This window comes from Cygnus olor, chromosome 4 (assembly GCF_009769625.2).
Source record: "Cygnus olor isolate bCygOlo1 chromosome 4, bCygOlo1.pri.v2, whole genome shotgun sequence".
Classification (NCBI taxonomy): Eukaryota; Metazoa; Chordata; class Aves; order Anseriformes; family Anatidae; genus Cygnus; species Cygnus olor.
Window position 1 is genome coordinate 16745098 of NC_049172.1, and position 25081 is coordinate 16770178.

Below are 25081 nucleotides of genomic sequence, written 5' to 3' on the forward strand. Positions count from 1 at the left end.
ATCTCACAAACCAACGATTTTATAATTTACATCTTGGAGCAAGGTTTGACAACTTGGGGATGTGGCCGGTCAGAAAACTTGTACAGGCAGATGATTAGCGCTGTGTTTTGCAAAGCTTGTTACGCTGATGTCCCCGGTGCTTCTCAGGAGTTTGGCTGCTCAGTCGATGGTTTATTTTCTTCTCAGTGGTAACATCTTTTCCGTTCTCTGCTAAGTTATTGTGGAGTAATTAGTTTAATTCAGGTTTAATTGTGGCAAGCTTTCAAGCACTGAGAGTCCCCCAGGGATCAGTGCCCTGGCATGCTGACCACTGCGAAAACAAACAAGATGGTCCCTGCCCTGCAGAGTTCACAGCTTATTTTAACTACAAGATTGGAGACTATCAGCAAATGAGAGGTTTAGGCTATTTTTATCATTAGACGAATTTTCTCTCTCATCACATTGCATGGCAAGAAGAGGTGTGTGAAGAATGTCTTCATTTGGATTGCTCCAGCTTTTATAAAGCTCCCTTTGCTGAAGCTTTTGCTTTGAGTTTTCCAGCCACAAGGAGGGTCGAGGACAATGTGAGATGGTGTATCACTAAATAGCCCAGAAAATCTAACAAGCCTTGGAGTTATTTTGAAATTTATAAACTCCACATACAACTTCTCCAGCTGCCACAGCTCTCTTACCAAAAAAAAAAAAAGGGAGATAACCCCTAGTAGCCCTGGGCATGTTCTTGTGGCCCATGCAGAGAGAGGACATGGGCTATGGTGAATCTCCTCAGTGCTCAGTTAAGAAGATTCCCATCTCTTGGCAGGAGTTTTATCCAGAGCTGCTGTCACTGCTGAATAACTCCTTTTTATGACAAAGGAAGCCAGTGAGTTCATCCCTCAATCGTTTGGCTTAAGTGTGTCTGTCCTTAAACCCTCTGGCATTAACATTGTTTCCCAGTAATAAGGGAAAAGGATTGTCCTCTGAGAGTCTTTCCTCATGCTTGTATTGAATCAGCTGATAAAATCTTGGAGCTGGTCTTAGAAATGTTTATCTGCACCTCTTTGCCCTCCATTGCCTGGTCATACCCTGTCAGGGAAACATCCGTACATTTCACTCATTTGACCACCTCTTTCCCTCTTTTTTTTTTTTTTTTTTTTTTTTTTTTTTATTCCGTGATGTATAGGACTTTTGATCAAAGGACTGAGGAAGTAGGCTCAGGGTGGAGCATTTTTTGCCTTCCTTGTCCGCACTCACATTGCTCACCTGCTTTCAACATCACTTCATCTACACGGCCGCGTTGCTCCCAGCCCTCTTGGTGGCACGTGGCTGAAGGCTGGTTTGCATGTTTTTCCTCTGGAAAAAATGCATATTTTTTTCCTTTAGGACTGGGCTGGAGTGCCTCTTCCCAAGCCTGCACTGATCCACTTTCGTCCCGTGCTGAAGTCCCCCTCCGGCGGTGTGCTCAGAGGAACTCCTTGTAGAAGCAGCAATCCTTTCGGGTTAGCTTGGGCCGTGCTGAGCCTCCTTTCTGTTGAACTCTTGCAGTTTTAGCTGTGTGCTGCTGGTGTCGGTTTCAGCATTCGCAGAGGGGCTTTACAGTATTCATAGCTTTCATAGTCCTCCTTAGGCATCTGGGCAAACACTGTCCCACACAGCGAGAACGGTTATTGCTCCTAGCTGTTGTCAGCCACCCAATTTAACTCACAGCTCATCTCAAAAACACTTAAAAACATGTTTCTGCCCTTCCCATCCATACAGTGTCCTGGGAATTCAGAATAATGCTTTCTGAAGAGCCTTCTTGTCCTCGCTCTTGTTATTACTCTCTTCATTACAGGGATCTGGCTCTGGGAAGAAGTCCAAGATGCCCTCACACGGTTATGTCTTTCCTCTGGATCAGAGGGCACCATTGTGACTTTCCTTTTTCTTGGATGTTCTCTGCTGGTCAGGACTTCTGCTCTGAGCATACTGGGCAAGAGCAAAGACCCAGGGAGGCTGGTACCCAAGCTCTGGTGGCGACCAACAGCAGGTGCCAAGGGGAAAAAACGTACGGAGAAGGACAAACAGCACCAATATTTCTTCTCATGTACTCTTCCTCCCAGCATCTGTGGCCAAGGGGATGTATGTTCCACAGCTTCTTGTCTACAGCTCTATTTTGATGGCTTTTTATCCCGGGACTTTGTCCCATTGCTTTCTGAGCCCTTTTTTTTTTTTGTTTATTTCTTTGCCCATAAGGAGGAATCCCAACCTGTTTAACCGATGCTTATAAGGGAACTGTCCTGTTCTTGCTGTGCTTTCTGCATCTCTTCCAGGTTGCCTTTTTGAGACTGCCTGCCTTTCATCCCACGGCAGCTTAATTTCTTGAAGGGCCTTGGCTGAGGGACCCTGCCAAAATCCCACCGGAAATCCAAACACACTGCGTTCATCATGTCATGCCAAGAAGGCAGCACTTGGTTATGCAGAGATTTCTCTTGTGTCAGGTAGTCCTGCAGAGCTTCTAACTTGCACAGCAAACAAATGGCTTTCCTTTGTTCCTTTTCTGAGGGAAAACCATTGCAGAAAGTTTGCAGCCTACAACAGTAAGTGCCCCTGCCACTCTTTTATACCCTCTAGATGATGTCTACAGATATTCCTTGAGGTCTGACATATTCATGCAAGCATCACTTGCCTTTTCTGTCACAGACAAGGGTAGCAGAGATTGTTAGAAGTGATCTGTAAGGATGTAGTCTGTTCAGAAATCAAATTTGGAGTTATCATAGGATAGTTTGGGTTGGAAGGGACATTAAAGACTGTCTGGTTCCAACCCCTCTGCCGCTGGCAGGGACACCTCCCCCCAGACCAGGTTGACCAAAGCCCCTTCCAGCCTGGCCTTGGGCACCTCCAGGGATGGGGCATCTACAGCTTCTCTGGGCAGCCTGTGCCAGTGCCTCACCGCCCTCTGAGTAAAGAATTTCTTCCTAATGTCTAAACTAAACCTACCCTCTTTTAGTTTAAAGCCATTTCTCTTTGTCCTGTCAGTACACCCCATAACACAGAGTCCCTCCCCAGCTATCCTGTAGCCCCCTTTAGGCACTGGCAGGCCGCTGTAAGGTTCCCTGGAGCCTTCTCTTCTCCAGGCTGAACAACCCCAACTTTTGGTCATTGGTAGGAGCTGGGAGCAGTGAAAGACAAAGTTTAGACTCTGTGCAGTATGATTCGTTGCATCAATAGCCTAGTTTCCCCAGAATTCTCCATTTGGACTGGCTTGTTGCCTTGGCAATATCCTTTCCTGAAAATTCGTGTTATTTAGTGTTTTGCGGATCTCTACTTCTGTCAGTGTGATCTTACCAAACTTGCTAGCAAGCATATGTTTTTATTAAATGCTTTTTATTCCAAGATCTCTTTTAAGCTGAATTCACGTAATTGCAAAACTGAAAAAACAAGTTAGCTTAATTTTGTCAGAGCTGCTAGAAATGCAAGAGGACAGCCATGGGTATGAGATCTGATCCCGGTTTGCAAAGGAACCCATCCCTGCAATTGTACTTAGTTCCAGCTAAACATTAAAAACTAAAGACCCCTCTGTATGATAAAAAGGCGGATTTGATACAATGCTCAGGGGATGCAGATATCTATGCTGTGGGTTATGTAGCACAGACATTTTGCCAGTCTGTGTCTAGCAGAGCAAAACACTTCTTAGTTTGTTTACGGTTCCTCAGCAAGTCACATAAAGATCTGCAGAGCTCAGGAGGCACTGTACAATCTTAAAAATAATGCAGCAGAACCTAGCTAATAGCACATCTTTCTGTCCACATTTCAGTGAGAAAGCCATCCTTGGCAATCCATCTTCCACCGAGCACTGTTATTTTTTCCCTCTCCCTCCCTCGTTCCCCTTCCTTCTGTTCATTTTAAGTGCTGCTGCTGCTTCCCTATTCTTTCTCATCCTTGAATCATGTCATTAAAATCCAGCTTTCCTCCGCATTTGGTTTTAAGCTCCTCACTCATACATTCAGGGCAACGCCTACTTCATCCACATCTTTTTTTTTTGGACTTGTCTCCTCCATTTTCCTTCCATGTCCCAGAGCTGTCTTTCCTCCCACGTGTTCTGTTTATTTTCCATCAGGCTGTTTGCTGCTGTCCCTGGAAGGGACAGGAGCAGATCAGGGGAGCAGAGAGAGAAAAATTAAAACCTAACAGAACGATTTCAAGCTGCAGGTAATTAAATGTTTGATTAGGTTTAGAACATATTTAAACACAAGACAGTAGTGTATGGCATGGACTGAGGCATGATGCAGCTCTGAAACTCTTGATGGAGCAGAAGTACCTCAGATGGTTTGGATAGCACATTAGTGGGAAAAAATCATATGGGAATTTCCCTTGTTTCACTGTCCAGGCCTTTTCCCTGGACTAGGGAGAGTTAAATTAGGATTTTGCCTTTGAGTTCAGAACTCAGTCAGCATGAGGTTAACTAGACCCCAGTCTCTTCAGAGATGTCTTTCAGCATTGAGGCGATACCAGCAATTTTTGCTATGGGCAATGATGTTTGTGGCTGGTGTTTGAGCTGACAGCGACGGGGATGCAGGCTGGTGCATTTGTGTGTTAGAAGAAAGAGGGAGCCATGGAAGCTCCTTATTTGGGTGACTGCTTTGTTCAGACCATCCCCTCCTGCCTGCCTGCTGCAGCCCTCAGCGGCTCTGGGTGGAGGATGCTGGAGCCCTTCCAAGGCTGGGACCAAGCGAGCTGGGCCCAGAGCCTTGTGACACTCCGGTGCACATGGGCTGAATGAAATCTAAAGAATTTAAAATCCCAATGAAATGTGTTGGGACAGAACCTCTGAAAAAATGTTGTTGTTGGATTTAATCAGTGGCGCCGAGCGAGCAGGTCGCACTGGCTCAGCACCCAAGCACAAAGGGAGCATGTCAGGTCATCGCAAGGGCAACGGGAGAATAAAAAGGGCAGGATGGAAAATAAAAGCCCTGGGCCAGGAGCGTGACAGGGGGAGAGCTGCCAGCTTCCTAAACGCTTGTTCAGAGCCAGCTTTCCAGAGAGGCTGGGCTTTGTTGGTCATCGGGGATTATATGCACCTATGGCTGAGCTGGACTGAGCTTGTTTTCTGTAAATACAGGTTTGTTCAGCAGGAATCCCGATGATCCACAGCTTGGTGCCGCAACCACAGCAGCCTACAGAGTTACTGTATAGGTGCGGGCAGTGGGAGAGCTGCCGAAGCTGTAGGGCTCACGCTGCGTACCAAAGCCTGAATTAAGCTGTTCCTGAAAGTCAGGGGAGTTTGTCAGGCCATTTTGGCAATGCTGGAGAGAATCGACAGCCCCGTAAGCATCTCCTGTGCTTTGCTATGGGGTCAGGAATGAGAAAGCTGGGAGCAAATGGTGCTTCTGCCCCACTGCACATCTAAGCAACTGCGAAAATGTATGGCTAACCCCGGGCAGCTCCAGCACAAGGCACTGGTTAGCCAGCCGGGCATCCCTCTGGCATCTCGGACAGGTTGTCCATGCTGGAATTGGCCAGCAATGCTAGAGGTGGCTGCCAGGACTTTACCACCACAGACTCAGGCTTGACAAAGAACAGCTCTTGTATTATCCAGATGGTTCAGGTTATGTTATTGAAGATGGAATTAAAACTATTTCAGACCTAGAGTAATAATATTTAGTATTTATATATTTCTAAATATTCTTTCAGTGTTTTAGAAGCTGAATTGCTACCAGATAGGGAAGACATTGATATTTGAAGTGATGAAAATGAAACTAGAAAATACCTGTTTGCCCAATATACAGCGAGAGGAAACTTCTCCCTTCACCTTCCTACAGGCTTAACTGGAGTTATGGGTCAGAGCATACCAGCAGCACTGGGACTCACCTTCTCCCTTCTTCCCAGAGTAAATACAAGGGGATGAAAGGAAGAAAGGGCCAGACCATTGTCAGTACCTCACTGCACACAGAGAGCTTAGTGGGATTCGGTCTTCTGGCTGAATAAGGGGTCTATGGGAGCTATAATAAGGCCAGATTACAAAATGAATATTTCTTCTTTCCTGCCTGAGAGCTGTATTCAAGATCACTTAGCATATTTAGGAAGCTTATGTGGCCATTACGATTACCAAGAGCAGCCTGAAATCTGATTTCTTCAGTTTTTAATAGCAGTCCATCCTGCAAGTGCAGCCAGTCTCCTCAGTAGATGTGAATCTTTTGTCCTGAAGTGCTCAGGTAGGTGCCACCTGAACTGTGCCATCACTTTCTTGCCACACAGGCTAGCAAGAGAAGAGCAGAAAGAAACCAGGGGCTCTCTCCTTGCTGCACAGGCGTTTTTGGGAATGGCTTATCCCTGCTGGTGGTGCAGCTCAGTGCTATTTGGAGAGGCGTTTCTTCCTGGGTAATTTTGCCAACCCTGCCTGTCCAAGAGGTGGGAATGGCAGAAATGTGCATTCCTGTGCTGTGGTGAGTGGTAAAATGTAGTCTGCTCTTTCCTGGGATGTGCAGAGAGTTACAGTTTCAGGGCCATCAGTTACAACACACAGCAATGAGCTGCAGGAAGAAATATGTAGTCTTCATGACTCATAACACGCCCAAAGCTTGTACTTTATGGGCCATAGCTGTGTCACACTGTTATTGCGCTATGGTGTACACAATATTTCAAAACTGTAGGCTATAGGAACCAGGATAAAAGCAAGAGCCCTCTCTTGATAATCTGAGATCACTGGAGATGAGGACGTATTTTTTCCTGTTGGTTCATACAGGCATACCTTCCTTGCACCCTTACTCGGTTGTGTGATGTCTCCAGGCGTGATTGCAGTAAAGACAGAAATATCAGCCCACGTATTTTCCCAGTGGAAAGTTCAGAGGGCAGTTTGCTGTCATTTGGGAAATCCTGTTTTGGAAAATACTTGAATGACTGACGAATTTGTAACTGTATGTGTAATACTGGAAGTTTAATATAGATTTCTCAGACAGTTATTTTGCTTGTACTTCAGTTTGAGTCAGTGGTAATGTACGTGCTGAGTTTCTTTCAATCAACTGGAAAAAAAGGGGCAAAAACACTATCTGAGTTTCAGGTAGCAAAGAACCAAAGTGTGATCATCACGCAGTCTGTAGCAACTTACTATCCCCTCTGCCCCCAGTAAGTAGCTAGGTAATAGCAATGTTTTTAGTTCACAAAATATTATGGCAAGTTGCCTGAGGTTTGGTGATTTATAGAGCACTCAACCGGTGGCATCCTTCCACTACTGAAAAAAAATCTTACTTTTTCGTTAAAAAAGTTGTAATCCTTGTTCCTACAAAGAAAGACCTGCACATGTGACCCAAGAGGACATAAAAATCTCTACTCGCATGCGTGTGCGTGTGTGTGCATTGCAAACTGGTAATTTCTAAGCCTGTCCCAAGATAGCTGAATGTTTTTTTTTTGTTGTTGTTGGTAATACTATCTGTCTCGCAGGGGAGAGAAGAAGCCAACCCTATTTATAGTTCAGATGCACTGTCAAGTGCTGTCTTTCACAACAGCTTTATAAATGCTTTGGGACAGATTCTCAGCTGGCACAAACAAGCAGGAAAAGAGAAGTCATGCCAATTTATGTTAGCCGAGAAAGCTAGCAAAATAACCAGGAGGGTCAGCAAGCACTTCAGATACAGTCCAAGCCACCCCACCGCGCCACGGTGACCCGTGTCTGCAAGTGCAAGCGCTGCCGTAGGTGGCTGTTAATCCTGGATCACGCGTCTGGATACAGCGAACGGCGCTACGCACTGCGAGCAGCCAGGGCCAGCAGAGATGGTAAAAAATATTGGGCATGGAGGGCATGCTTCATGACGGAGTCAGGAGCTGGGCTTCTGTCACCATAATGTGTTAGAAATTCAGCATACAATTAACTTGCAATGGCAAGTGCTCAGTGGAAAAATGTGTATTAGATGTATGAAACTAAAGTAGTAGCGTGACAAGAGGAGCTCGTCTCAGCTTTTAAACCGAATGGCTAAATAATGCAGTAATGTGCTCAAAAGCACTTCAGCTGCATAGGAACCTAATGGCATCTTTACAGAGATAGAAGCAGACGGGGGTCCCAGCCCCCCTAGGTGACCATCTCAGGATTTATTTTTTTTTATCTTCTCCCTCTAAACTACTGCAAATAAGACTTTTTCCAGATGGGACTCCAGCATGAAGATTAGTTGGTTATGGCAAGCAAAAGAGCTGTAGTGGGAGAGTAAGAGAAAATCACAACTTAAAAATACTTGTGAAATGAGTCTTGGCCAAACACTTGGACGATTTTAGGTCTGCTTTCCTGCTGATCGTGTCTTGAGTCAAATGAGACAGAACTCGTGCGAAATATTTTGCAAACCACATCCCAGTGTAGCCAGTGCCCTTGTGGTTCATCTGCTTAGTCACTCAACTGTAGGAGACATCTGTTCACCACAACAGGTCTTAAAGCAAAGTATCTAACAACTCCTTTTTTACTGATGTCTTGTCCCTCTGTTACTCTCCTTATGGGACTGGTTGTCTTCTACTGATGAATTCTTCTAGTCCCAAGGATGGCTTTGTGCACATGGTAAAGGCAATGTTTGTGCATGTGGTACCAAGATCCTAGTCTTGGCAGGACTTTTGTGGTGGGACAGGACTGATGGCTTCTTCAAGGGCTGTTCCCGCTGGTGTAGGAAGTGTTGATGCCATAAGCCCCTGGGGCTGGACCTACTGAACAAGCCCAGAAGCTGAAGGAGCCTCCCAAAGAGCCATGCAGGTGGTAGATTGGAGGCACTGCTAGTTTGCTGGTTGTTGGTAGCCTCTTGCAGGTATTCAGACTGGGAGATGCAGTTGTTCCTAGGAGCCAAATGTTTAAGCCACATGGAGCACAATTTACAGGGAGAGGAGAAATGTCCCTCTGATACAGATAGATACCCAGTGTTGTAGATACCCATGTATAAAAATACAGTTAATTACCTTTTGGGCTTTCTTGGTATGCACTGATCCAGTGCTCCTCTGCTTTGTTTCCATCCAGGGATGGTATCAGAAGTGCTCCTCTCTGTGGGGTGGTGTGATCTCTTCTGATCTTTTTGGCAGCATGATGCACTCCGATCCTCTAGGGCTAGGCATAAGTTAGCAGCCCAGTGTTGCCACAATAAGAAAATAACCTTTTCTTTGAGGATTAAGCTTAGTTGATTCACAGAGGTGTAGCATTTGCCAATAATTAAAGCTGGATTTTGGTACAAAAGAGCATAGTTTTCTGCTGTAGGTTTTGAATCCTTTTCTGTCTTCCCATTTACATTAGGACTGACAAACACCCATACATAATCTCTTCAGAACAGTCAGGAATCAGTGCCTGGGCTTGCTCCAAAGGTACTTGTTATTTTCAATGGGGAGGTTGTCCCCATGTTGTACAACACTACAAGAAGGGGCGATCAGTTTTCCCTTTATTCATCTGATCAGTGTTTTAGCTGCTCTCTTTCCCAGCTGCCTTTGGCACCCATGAGTTGAAGGTACATTGAATTGGCTTCATCTTTTTCATGCACAATCAGGCATGAAAACATGCATGTCATTTAATCTGCACCTGCAAATGCTGGCCAAGAAGTTGCAAGTCAACTTAAAATATTAGAAATGCTTCGATCAAGTATCTCTTCTTCCTTCAAAGCAAAAAAAATCTTCCATTCAGCCACTAAGGACCTTTCACATATCATCACTTCACTCACACATTCACAAAAACTCAACAAATCAAATGCATACTCAAGCACAGTATCAGACCAAGTGTTTTTGCTAGTGGAAATCACTCTTTAATTAAAGTGTATTTAGTTCTTCATCATGCTATCCAGTGTCTTGAAACCCACTGGATTTTATTATTCATGTTAGCTCACTAATTAATCTCCAGCAGTTTCCTCAAAATCTTTAAGAATTATTCATTTCTTTTCATATCAAAGAGCATTTTCAAGTACTTTTGTTTGCCTTGCGGCTTGAAGGTTGTTGTGTGTGTTTATATGGGAACGTGCCTTCCTGGTCACTGAGCCCCAGGAGCACTCCTGGGGTTTTGGAGCTTGGTTTCTCACAAACCAGGAGAAAGGAAGGAGTGTGTCGTGTTGCTCAGACATGCCACGGTCAATATTTCACGTTAAAAACGGCCCTTACTCCAACTGTGTGCTTTGGAGCGAGACCAGTGGCTAAATTTAGGCAGGGTGAGCATAGCTGTCAGTCCTGCACGTGGCGTTCGCCACCACCCGCTCTCCATTATCATTTTACAAAGAGGGGAGCTTCCTGTTGGTGTTCAAACATTTTGAATGACATTGGACAGGTTTGCTCTGCTCTTCTTGTTATTTAGACATGATTGCAGCGCTGCCGCGCTCTTCATGCTTTTACAAATTGTGCTAAATGCTGTTCAGCAGGACAAGCAGCCACTCAGTTTAGCAAAAGAACTGAAAAAAAAAGTGATGACAAAGTTCTTATCTGCTTTTTAGTATTTAAGCCTCTAAAGTAACTGTCTGCCAGCTTCCGAGTTTTTCTGCTCTTTCTCGTTTCGAGAAATGTAATGATTTATTTAGAATAAGCTAGGTCAGAAGCCTGCCTCCAGGCTCTGGAGTGTGAGTAAGGCACCAATATCGGGTGAGCAGCCTGAGGAGTGGGGGCTTCAGTGTTGCTGACATTCCGTGTATTTCTAGATAGCAGCAGTGGGATAGTGAAAAAAGCTTACACCAGCTCGGCATCACCAAGCAGTCTTCTCTGATCCAGCCCAACCAGCTCTGCAGTGCCTTTAGAGAGGACTTAAGTCACCTTCCTGCATGCATTCTGATCGTATCTCCAAAAGATGCAGGTTGTCAGACTAGATAATGTTTGCATCTTCTTCTCTAGGATGGTAAATTTTTTCGTTAATTTCCTTCTTTGACCAAAGGAGATAATTTAAGACTTGAATTTTACAGGTGAAGAGCTCTTGATTTGGTAACCTTTGAGATAATTTCAACACAGCACTGAAAATGCTGCTTATTGTCCCAGAACAGACATATGAGATATTGCCAACTCTGACATTTCAGGAAATGATTTGTTAAAGACAAATTGCTTCCAGTGTTTAGTATAGTTATCAGTGGTGAAGTGACATCTGAAAAAGCAACACGGTAAGAGTCCGGTGCTGCAGTCTTCAGAAGTGAGAAACTGTTTTGCTTGTAAGGTCAACTCAGAGCAGTGCTGCGTGCACTATGGAGAAAAATCATGCAGAAAAAAATCCCATTCAAGGCAATTACCTGTATTTTTATAACTCAGGCGATGTTTTTGTGTTTCTCCAGCAATGCAATTGGTCCCCTCGTCGCGCTCTGGCTGATCTACGAGCAAGGTGGTGTCATGCAAGAGGCGTCAACTCCTGTCTGGCTGCTGTTTTATGGAGGTGTTGGGATCTGTGTGGGTCTCTGGGTCTGGGGTAGAAGAGTTATCCAGACCATGGGTAAAGACCTCACTCCAATCACACCATCAAGGTAGGTGCCCAGTTGTTGTAACGCTGTACGAACTTTGTGTGTGAACCAGTCTGGGAAACTGCTGCTCTAGTATTTCGTCTGTCTGCTGTTTTTGCTGTGCTTTGATTTTAATGATAACCTGGCTTCGACTTCTGCATCTTTCTAAAAAGAGGAAGGAAGAAAGAAAGGAAGGAAGGATGAAAAAAAGAAAGGATGAAAAAAAGAAAGAGGGAGAAAGAAAGAAAAAATATCCTTGTAAACTAACATGGAGTGGGTTTGAGGCATAGTCTACGTGATCAGAGTCTTCTGCTGGTGCCCTAACTAACATGCCAGGAGGTGCTTGTGGAAGTGGCGAGTATACAATGGCTTTCCCAGTATGCTTCAGACCATTAAAAACATATGTATTCATTACAGTAATTTTTGTCCTTGATGCATACTAGACCTCTGCTGGTGCTTAGCTGAATCACTAATTAGGCATGATTCACTGCAGCGTAGACTAACAAAAGTTCCTGATGCAATGAGCCGTGCTGCCGGTTTACTGCAGGTGACTAGCCTGTACTGTTTCCATTATTCAGCAGTTCCTTGTTCTCTTAACTTTATTTCTGTGACAAAAATCAGTTGGAGATAAACGATTGAAGAAGAAACGGGTAAGACTTTGGCACACTGCATGGTATCAGTCCGAGCTGATGCAAAGAGTGATTGTGAAGTGTTTTCTTATGCTTCCCGCAGTGGATTCACTATTGAGTTGGCTTCGGCGTTCACAGTTGTGGTAGCTTCCAATGTTGGACTTCCTGTCAGTACTACACACTGCAAGGTATGCCTTCGCCGAGAGACTGCAGTCAGGGCAGTCTGGACTGTTCACTTTAAACTGTGCTGCTCGGATCAGCGGATAATGGCACGTTTCTGTAAGGGAAACACGGAGAGGGGAAAATGCCTTTAAAAAAAATCAGGCTTCTAAAAAAATGCACTGGAGTTGTCACAGTAAAGCTGTTGCAATTGGGCAAGGCAGCCAGCTGAGCATGGACTCCTTAGCAGTGGTTAAAGAAAAACATCACTTACCAACACATGACCTCAATTTCAAAGCAAACAATTGCAGGAGCATGTGGCAATGAAGAGCCTGGTTCCCTCCGAAGGTGCCATTTGAACCTGGTCGTGTAGCGTTTCTCCCTTGTTCAGAGGCTGCGCACCATTCATCATTTATACTTCACTTTCTTGATAAGTGCATGGCATGGGATTTCCTGCATATAACTCTTTTACTACAGGTTTTCCATCTGTCTTTTTTTTATTTCTTCACAGTGGATTTTGCATTGAAGTAATGTGTGCGCTAACGGTACTTGTAGCCTCAAATGTGGGTATTCCAATAAGCTCCACCCATTGCAAGGTATTGGAGTTTGCAGTGATCCCATCAGTAAATCACATCACTAGGACAAACCATAACAAAATACAAGAGATACTGATTGCTGCAGATTGCCTTCACTATGTGATGCACCACGCAGACAGTGATTGCAAAACACCAGGGACTGCATCTAAAGCAAGTGCAGCTGAGCAAAATTGGAGTTACAAGTAATAGCACAAAAGTGTGGAATGTCTTTGATCCTTGCTTGATCGTATTGAACTAATATAGACTTCCTAAAATAACATAGGCTTGTAGTTTTTGTGATCCAGGTTACATGTAGTTTACAGCCGCTTGTATGAAAAACAGTGTTACATCCTTACGCTAATATTTTAATGTCTCTCTTCTTTTAAACCAACTCATCCTCACTTTTGTGCATTATAATACAGAATCTGGCCCCTGTAATTTGTTCTTTGAGCATATATATATGTATATATTTTTAAAAGCCCAGCTTGAATTGTAGATAAGCTCAGTTAAGAGCAGAATTTAATTGTGTCATATGCAGTAGGAGAAAACGTGTAGGGCTTGTAGGCAACACAGACTGCTTGGACATTTGCACTGCCAGAAGAACACAGTGGGCATTTGGAATTTGGTTCTCCAGCAAATTTCTATGTCAAATATTCCTTCTCTCTTCCCTTTGCTTGCACTCTTGGGCACTCAGAGCTGGCTGTATGCCTCACCCTCTGGCAGGGTATGGGGAGGACCCCCTGAAATCAGAGCTGCAAGGCCCTCTGCTTCAGGACGCACCACCAAGCCCTAGCAGGGTCAGATCCTGTGGGATTTGCTGCTGCACCCTGGGGGCCTCTGAGCTCTCCCAGCTCTGCTAGTGCAGGATTTTGGGGCTCACTGCCCCGCAGCGTGGCAGGCAGGTGGCGAGAAGCCAGGCAGGCTCGCCTGTGTCATTGAAAGAGTCTTGAAATGCACACATCCTGCAGAACACCCAGAGTTAGTTCAATTGGCCTTTTCTAGTGAAAACCATTTCTTCAGAAAGCTCCCCAGTTGCAAAATCATTTCTTTCTTTCTGCTGTAGAGTCCTTTGAGCAGTAGCCAAGCCTGGGCTGTTCTGAAAGGCTGTTCACATTTCCCAGTATTGGCCTAACTCTGGTTCCTCTGATTTGAGCAGGGGAAGAAATAATAACAACATGAGCCACTTGTGAAAATGCTACCCCTAAAACACTTCCCTTTCAGCTGACTGTAAGTCAAATGCCCAACGAGAAGAAGAATTTGCCAGGGAGAATAATGCAGCTTTGATTATCCGCCCTGTGTGCCTGGAGCATTTTGTCAGCTGTTAGAAAAGAGAAAATACACTTTGGTGCAGACAAATAGACTGACTTTGAATGTAAAAGGGAAATTTCTTGGAAGCCATCAGCTAATGAGAGGGTTGCATTAGAATGTATTCATTGACTCCACACAGTTAAAGGCTTGGTCTTTTTGAAGGGCAGGGCACAATAACTCTTTGAAAATTACTTCCATAAAAGCAGTTAATGCAGTTAGGCTGTGCCTGCTACCTGCAGTTTGCCATGTATAATTAGATGGGATGTTCTTAATGGGAAGATCCACCTCTCAATAGGATTAGGCTGTTCCAGGATGTCACGTTGTTACACCCGACTCCGTGTTTCAGCAAAACAAGGTCTGGAGTTGAGAGACCAATTGGTCAACAAAAGATAAAGCAAGCACTTATAATAGATGTGTTCATTGTTTCCTTCAAGGGCCCAGGGAAGGCAGAAAGGAACAATTAACTGTCATTCATTCCATGGGGAAATGTCTTTCACTGCAGAGTTTGCTGCAGACACATCAGAGAAGCAGTTGCCATTGAGACATAAATGCCTTTTTTTAAAATCAGCAGAAATATTATTTTGGCTGTTCAGCCTCTCTTGAGGTTTAGCATGGAAAAGCTGGTGTGCTGTGAATGCATGCCTACATCTGCTTCCCAGGTAGGCAAGTGGTCAGTGCTGAAGCTTATGCACAGTGCCTGTTGTTTATTACAAAGTGTGAGATCTAGAAACAGACATTTCTCAGCTGTAAGGGAGTCAATGTGTTCACATACTGAGATAGAGTGCAGGAGTTAGGGTTATTTGTGTGCAAAAGCAACTTTGCCGAGGTCATACTGTCAGCTCTGTTTTGCTCTTACTGTTTGGGGGGGGTTGTAAATATTCTCTGTGTTGCTATTACGGAATTAAAATAGTCTGAGTATGATTTTGATGCATCATTGCACAGGAATAAGGGAGCCGAATGCATTTCTGTAATTCCTGTCGTTCTGCTCTAAGCAGAGCATACTGAAGGCAAACTGCACTGGTTTCATTCAAACCAATCTCGAAGTAGATGTCATCTGAAATTCCACAGGCGGTGTAGTTGCCCTACACTGAAATTTTAGCTACTCTCCTAACCTTTAATCCATCCAAATCACTATTAATCAACTAAACTTTAATGATGTTTAAAACAGATTACCAATGCCGTCATTGCTGATACCTTTTAAATTTCAGGAAGGACTCAGAGATTACCGTACGTAGACTGCAGGCTTGCTCAAAAAGCAATGCTCCTTGTTGCAGCATGCCAGCCTGGTGCTAAAAATGTGCAAAATATAAAGCAGAGCCTAACAGCCAAGCTGCTGGAAAAAACAGGTTCCTTGGATTAACGCTTTGAGATACTCAAAAAGTGGGGGGTTCCTTTCAGTTGGGCAAGGTGCTGCTTTTTCTTGAGATTCCCACAAGGCACAGGCATCACACTGTACCTGCTAAGCACAGCCTAACACGTTGTCCAGTCACGGTGTATTCAGATTAAATATTATTTAGCACATTTCCTTATTGGATCAAGTTTTATAACTTATAGACTAAACAATAAACAAACCAAACCAAAAATTTTAGTTTTACTCCCTTAGATCTGCACCTCCTGTAAGGCATGGTCCTTCAGGGAATTTCACACTAGTCCTTTGGCACAGTCTTGAAGCTGACCTTCAAAGCATTGGGTCTGCTCCTCCGTAATGACATCTCACACTTTCTTTAAGACAAGGCCTTTCCAGTCCTAAAATATCAAGGTCATTTTTCTCTTGTTCTATCACAGGAGCATTTGACTTCGTGCGAGTGATAAGGTCCTCAACAAAGAACTCTAATCTCTAAAAAGAAATGTTAGGCAGTAGTAAGAAGTTAAATAGATATTAACAAAAGATGGATTGGATGTCCCTGTCCTATCTCACACTCCGGCATTTATCATTTCCCTAGCTCTGCACATCAGTCCCTTGGTAATCTATAGGCAGGGACTGATACTCCCATTAAGAAAATGAGCAGGGAAGAGGAGGCAGGGATGGCATTTCAGGCTGCAGAAAGGGAACAGAAGCCCAGCCGTGTCTTGGAGTTTCATTTCATTCAAAACTGAATATTCATTCCATGTTTCTTGCTGCTTTACCATCTGCTTTGAATAGAGCTGCATGGATATACATAGGTTTGTTAATGGCAGAATGCCACTTCCAGGGCAGAAGGGAAAGCATTTCTGAAGTTTTTACCATATTTTTGCATCACTTTGCATTGGAAGCATTTTTCTCAGCACATTTCTTTCCTAAAAAATAATATGCTTGGTTTCACATCCGAGTTCACAAACTGAAAACACATGTGAGGGAAAATAGCTTTGCCCATACTGCAGTGTGTTTTATCATCGAAAATACCGATCTCCCCAGCTGCCCTGGTAGCAGTGCAGGATATTTTGGTGGTTAACCCATTCCCCACTTGAAGCCAGACTTCTCGGTGTAGTTTGCACGCCCCCTAGCATCAGGCCGATGTATTCTTATGCAGGGGGGATGTTAGCTCTGGATGCTTTGCTTGCTGGTAGGTCCAGAAAGGCTGGGTTTCCTCGCAGGGCATAGAGTGATGGGCTTGACTGGAGGCGCTTATCGTCACCAGAGGCTCCTTTATCTCAGTGCCCCAGTTTCAAGCATCGCCTGGTATCAGCTGACTGGCATTGGTGCAACTGCGGGCATGCTGGGGGCGCTGGGATGTACCCCTCACATTTGTCTTCCTCTCTCCCTCCCGTGCTCCCAAGGTGGGCTCCGTGGTGGCCGTCGGCTGGATCCGCTCCAAGAAAGCCGTCGACTGGCGCCTCTTCCGCAACATATTCTTGGCCTGGTTTGTGACTGTCCCAGTGGCTGGCTTGTTCAGCGCCGGGGTGATGGCGCTGCTGGTGTACGGTATCCTGCCTTACGTCTGAAGAGCTGGGAAAAGGGGAAGTGGCCAAGCTAGTACCAAGGGGAGAAGCATTCCCTTGAAAGGACCGGTCAGAGAGGTTCCATCTTCCATATCTAACTTCTTATCTACTGTACATAACAATGTGTCATATTGGTGACATGGTGATGTGGTGCCATTTCTTATATATTAAAGAAATATATATGCATATAGTAGGTAACAATACCTAAGTTATATTATTAGTGGGGTGAAAATAATTGCCTAGAATTTAATATTTAGTAAAATTTGTACATAGTGTATCATTTTGGTGGCAATTTTTTAATCTTTTGAAGAAGAGTATGGATTAGGAAATGTTTCTTGTCCATTTGATATCAGAAGAAGCGAGGTACAGGGCTGCATAACATGACTTTTTTTAAAGCTATTAAGATACTGGAACAAAATGTGCATAAGTGCTTTTCATAAGATAACTGTTCATATCATATTGATCTCTGTGTTTCATAGCGTAACGGTTCTGGCTTTGTAAATACTTACAAACAGTAACTCGTAAATGGTGCATTTCCCTCATATATTTTGGATAAGAAAGTTTAGGAAGTACCAAAGAAGCAGGGGAATAGCTTGCCAATATTACGTTGTTGTCTACATGTGTGGGTGTGTGTTGTGTTTCCCCACCTCTAATTTAATGTTATTTTCACTGAGCTACCAGCGGCCAGGCTGGGATTGTACTCTTCATGTCTTAATGTAACTAAAAATGAAACAAACAAGCAAAAAGCACATAAGAAAGCTAGTTCTACTCATTCTTGTTGCTTAGTAGACAGAACACTGTCATCCATGTTAGCTGGCAGTACACAGACTTCATTTTGTGAAGTGTCTCACTGCTCACCTCCTTCCTTTCCCCACAAGCCCCGGCCCCGTTGTCCTGCCATCAGTCTTGGCACCAGCACGGACCATCGGTCTCCTCCATCTCCACCTCGTGATCCACCAGGAATGGGGCTGCCTGGGGCAGGAAACCAGCCCAGCCCTGCTTTCGTGGCTGGGGGTTTCAGCTGCTGGTAGCCAGTGCTCAGGATGCGATTTTTCACAGCAGCTCAGGGGACTGACATGGGAGATGGCGAGCTAAATCCCTGCACGGCTTCGGAAAGCACATTTTAGTGAAGGTTACTGTTCAGTGGGTGGGAGGTGAAGGGCAAGGTGTGTCTGGAGGAGGTTTGGGAATCTATTACTGTTTAAATGCTGCTAAAATTTTGATAAACGGTCTTGGTACTCCATTGTGACTTTTCCATTGGTCATTCATACTAAATTTATAATAAAAAGATAAACAGCCCCGATCACTGTTTGCCTCTCAGTTTTTTCAAGTGTTATTCAACCACATCAGCTGTGATGGGAAAGGACACTGAAGCAGGAAAAGCTCCCTGGCCCGTGCCATCTCCAAGGTGGTGTCCATGTTGCCAACCACAAGAACACTGCATTGTTGCCAGGGATATTTGTAATGAATTTGAAAAGTGTAAAGAAAGTCCTAGAAAGCTGAAGAAAGGAAAGGGAAGAAGTGGGGTTGTGCTGGCTGTTGGGGAGTTGCTTACGAGCAGCAGTGGAGAAGTTAAAAGAGGAGGCATGCAAGTATAACATGCTGGAGGGGAGGAAGAAACAATTTCAGCATTTTAGTCTATCACAATGTATAAAAACCACAACGTACACAGCTTGAAAATCAGAACAGGATCCCAGGGTCAAAAGTGCAGCCCCGTTCCACAGCCGATGCCCCCATACACATTAATCACCTACTGCGGTCTATCCAGCCAGACACAGTTCGGGTGATGGCTGCCATGTGTGCTGAGGCTGGGGCTGGGTTGGGAGCAGCCTGTCTTCATCCTGATCCTCCCGACCTCATCCTCAGTGTGCAGGGAAGAGTAGGAAGCTCCCGCAGCCCAGCTGAGGTGCCAGGAATCACATTAGGACTCTGCAGCACCCCAGGTGCCACCCCACAGGCCATGGCTTCGCAGCTTTGTCCCTTCACGGGCACTGTTTGGGTCCTCGCTCGGTCTGTGGGCAGCAGCCCTGTGCTGGTAACAAGGAGGTATCAGCCTTCAGGACCATAGGGGTTTGGGCCCAGCAGCAGCAGCTGAGCTGGGCAGTGCTGGGGCTCTGGGGCGGGGCTGGTGCTGGGCTCAGGGAGCAGCGGCAGGACCGAGTCTGGCATTTTCAGGGCCTGGAGATGGGGCCAGGTCCTGCATTTTCAAGTGCTGGAAATGGAAGTGAATTCCCTGCAGCCCAGCGCTTGGCACCCAACTCAGCACTGTTCACAGCCTGCACAGGTTCCGCACCACCCCATGCATCCTCAGTGACCGCCACCCCTCGGTTAATACGCAGATATCATTCCTCTAGTCTGTGCCAGCCCTGCCTATGGTGGTTTTACCCTGCTGGGCAGCTGAACTCCACCTCAACTGCTCACTCCCCCTCCTCAAAGAAAAAGGTGAGAAAATATGATGGAAAGGGCTCAAGGGTTGAGATAAGGATGGGGAGATCACTCAACAATTATCATGATGGGCAAAACTGACTCAGCACAGGGAGATTACTGTAATTTATTGCCTATCACTAGCAGACTAGAGCAGTGAGAAACTAAAAGCAAACTAAAACCACCTTCCTCTCCCAACCACCCTCTTCTACCTCCTCCCCTTGAGTAGCACAGGGGAACCGGGGAATGGGGACTGTGGTCAACCCCTGCCGCTTCGTCTGCACCACTCCTTCATGGTCACTCTCTGCCCCTGCTCCACTTGGGTCCCTCCCACGGAATGCTGTTCTTCCCGAACTGATCCTGCGGGGCCTGCCCACAGGCAGCAGCTCTTCAAGAACTGCTCCCACACGGCTCCGTACCCTAGGGTCCATCTGTCAGGAGCAAATTGCTCCAGCACGGATCCCCCACAGGCGGCAGCTCCCCCCAGACCCCCTGCTCCTGCGTGGGCTCCTCTCCACGGCCTGCAGCTCCGGCCCGGGGCCTGCTCCTGCGGGGGCTCTCCATGGGCTGCAGCCTCCTCCAGGCCACATCCACCTGCTCCACCGGGGGCTCCTCCACGGGCTGCAGCGTGGAGGTCTGCTCCATGTGGGACCCATGGGCTGCAGGGGGACAGCCTGCTCCGCCAGGGGCCTCTCCACGGGCCGCAGAGGAACTTCTGCTCTGTGCCTGGAGCACCTCCTGCCCTCCTTGGGGTCTGCAGGGCTTGTTCTCTGAGCTCATGTTGCCATATAAACCCAATACAGCACAATGTCCACAAACTGGCCACCGAGCTCACTGAGTCCCTGGCTCAAGCCCTCTTTGCAACAGTGGCTGCTTGGGACAGGAGAGGAGCGTGGTTACAGGGCACCAAAGTCAGCTCAAGTCAGGTCACAGCAGCACTTGTGAGGCACAGCTCCTGGTGAGGTTCATCCTCCATCAGTGCAAACAGTTCCTGCTATAGGACTGCCTTACAGCATCCAGTTCTAGACATGGCTTACAGCAGTTTAAAGATACATCCATTACAGCCTCTGCGATTCACTCCATGATTTCCACCATGTGAAGCCACTGCCAAGAAAGTACTACTGGGAGTTCCCCTCCTCTCCTCCAGCCTCCCCAACTGCACAGCAAGCACTGTCTGCCACGCTTCCTAGCCATGCTGACCGTGGTCACAGCGCAAAGCATGGCTATGTTGGCTGCAGGTCACAGCTCCTTAGGGACAGCCAGGGCGGCTGGTAATGTGCGGAAAGGCCAATGCAAACCCCAGCAGATCACAAAACCTGCTGTCTTGTGGTCCAGTCCATGGGGACACAGCACCCAGCACATGCCTGTGCATGCTGGGGTGTGGTATTCGAGTTGTGTGTGGAGCTGTAGTCAGGCAGTGGCATCAGCCATGGTGAGTCTTTCCTTCCCCAACTTGAGTTGGTGCCCAAGTTGCCCAGCACTTCCCTGGGGCTGGGACGTGGCCCCTGAGTGGGGCCTGGCTGTCCTCATCCTCCACAGAGCCTCCTGAGGTGGGAGCTGAGAGTAATGGGGGGTTTCCCAACGCTGTCTTGCAGGCAGTAGAAGATGTCCAGGAAGAAAGAGACCTTCAGGCCCAGTGCATAGATATCCTGGAGTGTCTGGATCTCTCCGTGGGAGGGATGACCGAAGTAAGTCGTCCTGCTTCCTGCTCCTGCAGCCACTTTTCACCTTCAGGGTGTTTTTGCCAGCCCTCACCTGCCCCCCCGCAGAGCTCTGCCCTAATGGGCTCCAAAGGGCACAAGGCGTGGGGATGCACAAGCTGTCCTTTTCATCTCCAAGCCGAGATGGGAATGCTGATGTACCAAAGTACCTGACTCCAAAGTATGCTGTGCTCTGATGACTGGATAAAGATCTGCACCCTTAGGGTAAGGGCCTGCCCAAAGACCTGTTCTGGTGTGTGTGGCTTAAAGTACCTTGCAGGGCCATGTGTGGGTGAAAGTCCAAAAACAAACATACCTGGGAAATGCATTGGACAGAGCAACACAAAAGTATAGGACACTACGTGGGGCTTCTGTGTTGTCTGTTAGAGGTAGAGTTGGGTTGCTTTGTGAGAGCTCCTAGCCCCAATGTGGGGACCTGGCTGTCCCTGGACTGCAAGATGGCAGAGCAGGGGCTTTAAGAGAAGCCACTGATGCTGAAAAGGATTTGGATAGCTGTATGTTTTTGGAGAATAGAAGGCTGTTTGAATGAAGGTCTTTTTCTGCTTATGTGCTCTAGGGAAGGCACTTGATGGGTGATTTGAAAGGTGATTTGAAAGGTTTGAAGACCTCTGGTTTTGTGTTCTTGTGTTTAGCTTGCTTTAGGGATACTGAGATAGTCTGGTGGAGCACTGCTTCCATCTCCTGGTCCAAGAAAGAAAGTCTGAATTCGACTATGATTTTACTGCCACTGTGAAGCTCTCTAAGCACCAAAGCAGAGCAGATTAGAATTATAAGAAACAAACATATGAACTATGTTTTTTCTTTTTTTTTTTTTCCTTTTTTTTTCTGGAGTTTAAAGGTGAAGCTGTACAAAGATCAGAATCTAATTAAGCTGGTTGTGTGATATTTGGTGATCTTAGATCCTGGGAGAAGAAATGATTTCTGTTGTGCTGAGTCGAATTACATTTTCATACTGATTGATACAAGCAAGCTTTGGTTATTTTATCAAGACAAATAGAAGTATTATCTGACTTTAGTTCTTGATGCTATGCTACTGACTAGTGATGCTATTTTAGCACTGCATGGTTGAACAAACATTTTGTCTAGGGCTGTAACATTGATCTGAAGGATCTTATGTGCATATTGCATCTCTTTTTAAACCAATTGCAGTTTTCAGAAGGATATTATTTTTCCTAAGCAAAAGAGTATTTTTAACATCCACAAAAATATGCTGTGCTATTATCAGCTTCCAGGTGTGGAAACTGTGAGAGAGGGGTGAATGCAAGGAGGGAAAACAAACAAACAAACAAAATCACTTGCTTCCTTCCCCAACTGCAGTTTGGTTGTTGTTGTTTTTTAAACAGAGTTGCTGCCTTGGAACCAAGAACATATGCTTTGTAGCACCAGGTAACTTTTAACCACATACAAGGCAGAGATCATATGGTAGGAGCTGTTAGGGCACTCACCCTCAGTAAAACCACTAGCTATCTGCCCCTAAGTATGTTAACAATATGATCCTGGGTGGTCTGCCTCAGAGAGGACAAGAAATCATCAGCAGGGCACAAAACCACTGATTACCTAGGTGAATGGGTGGTAAGACAAATAGCAGCATAAAGCAGCCACCAACTTAGAGAATTTATCTTCCTCCCCACCTGTACAAACCAGTGTCTGAGGTATCAGGGGTAAGCGTCCTTCTGTGCAAGGAAGACGACAGAATGGGTACAAAGCCCGTGCCACCCTGTGGTTTGACCAACGTGACCATGGAGAGGACATGAGAAAAAAGGATGGAAAATCTATATCGACACTAGAGGAATGGGTAGGTGAGTTGCAAATACAAACAATGGGGGAAAAAGGGGTTTGGTGAGAAACTTGCTGCTCCAAATTGCAGTGGGCAGTCCTCGCTCCCCGGATCTGGTCCCCAGAATTTTTTCACCAGGCACACGATTCGACAGAGCAGTCAATTGTTTCTTTAGCTTTGAGGATGCTGAAATGGTCCCTGACTTGAAAAGAATCAGTTCCCAGCCTGTCCGTAAAAATACTTGCCTAGGGCTAAAATCTGAGTTTCCATTCTATTATGTGAACATCCAGAGAGACCCCTCCTCCCTTCTCAGTTGACTTCGGTGATGCCTAGTCTTAAGATTTTCAGTACTCGGTCACGTACCCCAGACTCTCGTATTTTGAGACGGAATGCACTCCCCTTACATGATATGGGAATCCCATTTTTCTGTCTCAAGGGTGAATGGTGTAAGGCACTTATAAATCACTGCAGATTGTGGTTGTTGTCAATTGCCATGTAAATTAAGGCCATGCAAGTACCTTCTACTATTTCATCTTCCCTTTCATTTGTTTTCTGGTTACTACTCAGTATTACCTATTTGGTGAAACGTCCTAAAAAAACCTTACTTTTTAATTTTAACAACTTTTGTTTTTTCTTTCTCTAGGTCTGCCAGTAGCTGACAAGGTAGAAAGATGTGCTTTTCTCTTTCATTCTCGTGAAGTTCGAGGCAGTGCTGATTTAAACTGTGACTGAGGCTCTGCAACGGTGTAAGTCTATCTTACTACTTCAAATTCAGTGATGCAACCTGAGTTTACATGAATTAACTTTCAAGGATTCAACCAATTTAAAGCTTTTGGACAATGACAATTATTTGAAAACATTCCTACAGGTTTATTTTCTTCATTTACATTTGTTTGCCATCGCCACCTCATTGAAAGCAGTCAGGACTGGTTTGCTTCTCTCTTCTCTGGAAATTTGCACTAGGAACCAGCGTTAGAATCAGAATCCTGCTCTAAGAGTATGATGAAAAATGTTGCCCTCCAAGTTGGAAATCGGAGAGGAAAATGTTCGTGTATACGTAAGAATTGTGCTCAAACAGCCGATTACACTTTTTCTTACACCTTAACAGATGCTTACACCTTTAACTTTAAACCTGAGAAGCAACAGGTAGTTTCTATGTTTCCCTTGGGGGTAGTGTACTCTTCTGTATTTTGCTTCTATACAAACAGCTCAAAATTTTAAAGTCATGTTGTCAGTCATACAACCAAACAACCTTGCACGGCATTACATGTCCCCCCCCCCAAATAGATCGAGCCCTGAATGCAAGACCAGACAATTAAATAATGCCAACATGTAAAACTAACTTGTAAATACATTACTTTATGGCAGTTTTTTTGGCACTTTGTAGGGCTTAATTGTACTTCAGTGAGAAGAATGTCTTCTGGTGTGAACTGAAATTATACCTCTATGCCACAATGTCTTTTTTTTCTTTTTTTCTCTTGGGGGGGGGGGGAGGGCAAAATTCCTTGCAGACAGCTGAAGGAGTTGTAAAATAATAATAAAATTTAGGTGAAGGAAAAGTTCCTTCTCCGTTGTTGTTGTTTTTGTTTATTTTTCCATACGGCCTTAAAATGAAGGTCCCATTTTCTGGCCTTTGGCAGATTGTAAGCATGCCAGAACACTTCACATCACGTAGATCATATTTGTCTGAAATGATAATATCATACCTATAGTCTGCTGCAGGCTGAAAAGTAGCCTATGCCTCAGGTGCTGTTTTATGCCTTTGCTTTTGTTACTACATCCTTGTAAGTCTTCAAAAGGGAAATGAAATTATCCTATTCAGAAGAAACACCGTCCAGAAGAAACTTCAGTTGTGAGGGCGTGAATTCTCGCTGAAACCAAAGGCGGGTATAGAATCATAGAACAGCCTGAGCTGGAACAGTCCCGTAAGGATCATCGAGTTCAACTCCTGGCACCGCACAGGTCTACCCAAAAATTCAGACCATGTGACTAAGTGCACAGTCCAAACGCTTCTTAAACTCCGACAGGCTTGGTGCAGTGACTACTTCCCTGGGGAGCCTGTTCCAGTGTGCGACCACCCTCTCAGTGAAGAACCTCTTCCTGATGTCTAGCCTAAACCTCCCCTGCCTCAGCTTGACCCCATTCCTGCGAGTCCTATCACTGGTGACTAAAGAGACCAGACCGGCGCCTGCCCCTCCACTCCCCC

General features: G+C 45.5%; 1 protein-coding gene across 5 annotated transcripts in view; it reads left to right on the forward strand.

Annotated features, from left to right (window-relative positions):
• Positions 1-18254, forward strand: part of SLC20A2 (solute carrier family 20 member 2) — a 55945-nt gene extending 37691 nt beyond the window's left edge. For 4 of the 5 annotated variants that reach the window (XM_040555462.1, XM_040555463.1, XM_040555461.1 and 1 more), the window contains exons 9-11: positions 11202-11387; positions 12096-12180; positions 16792-18254. In XM_040555462.1, coding sequence (XP_040411396.1) covers positions 11202-11387; positions 12096-12180; positions 16792-16956 — 436 coding nt within the window. In that variant the 3' untranslated portion in view covers positions 16957-18254. Of the gene's footprint in view, positions 1-11201; positions 11388-12095; positions 12181-12662; positions 12748-16791 lie in introns of all 5 variants that reach the window. The other variant, XM_040555464.1, reaches the window with a different exon arrangement.
• The last annotated feature ends 6827 nt before the right edge of the window (positions 18255-25081 follow it).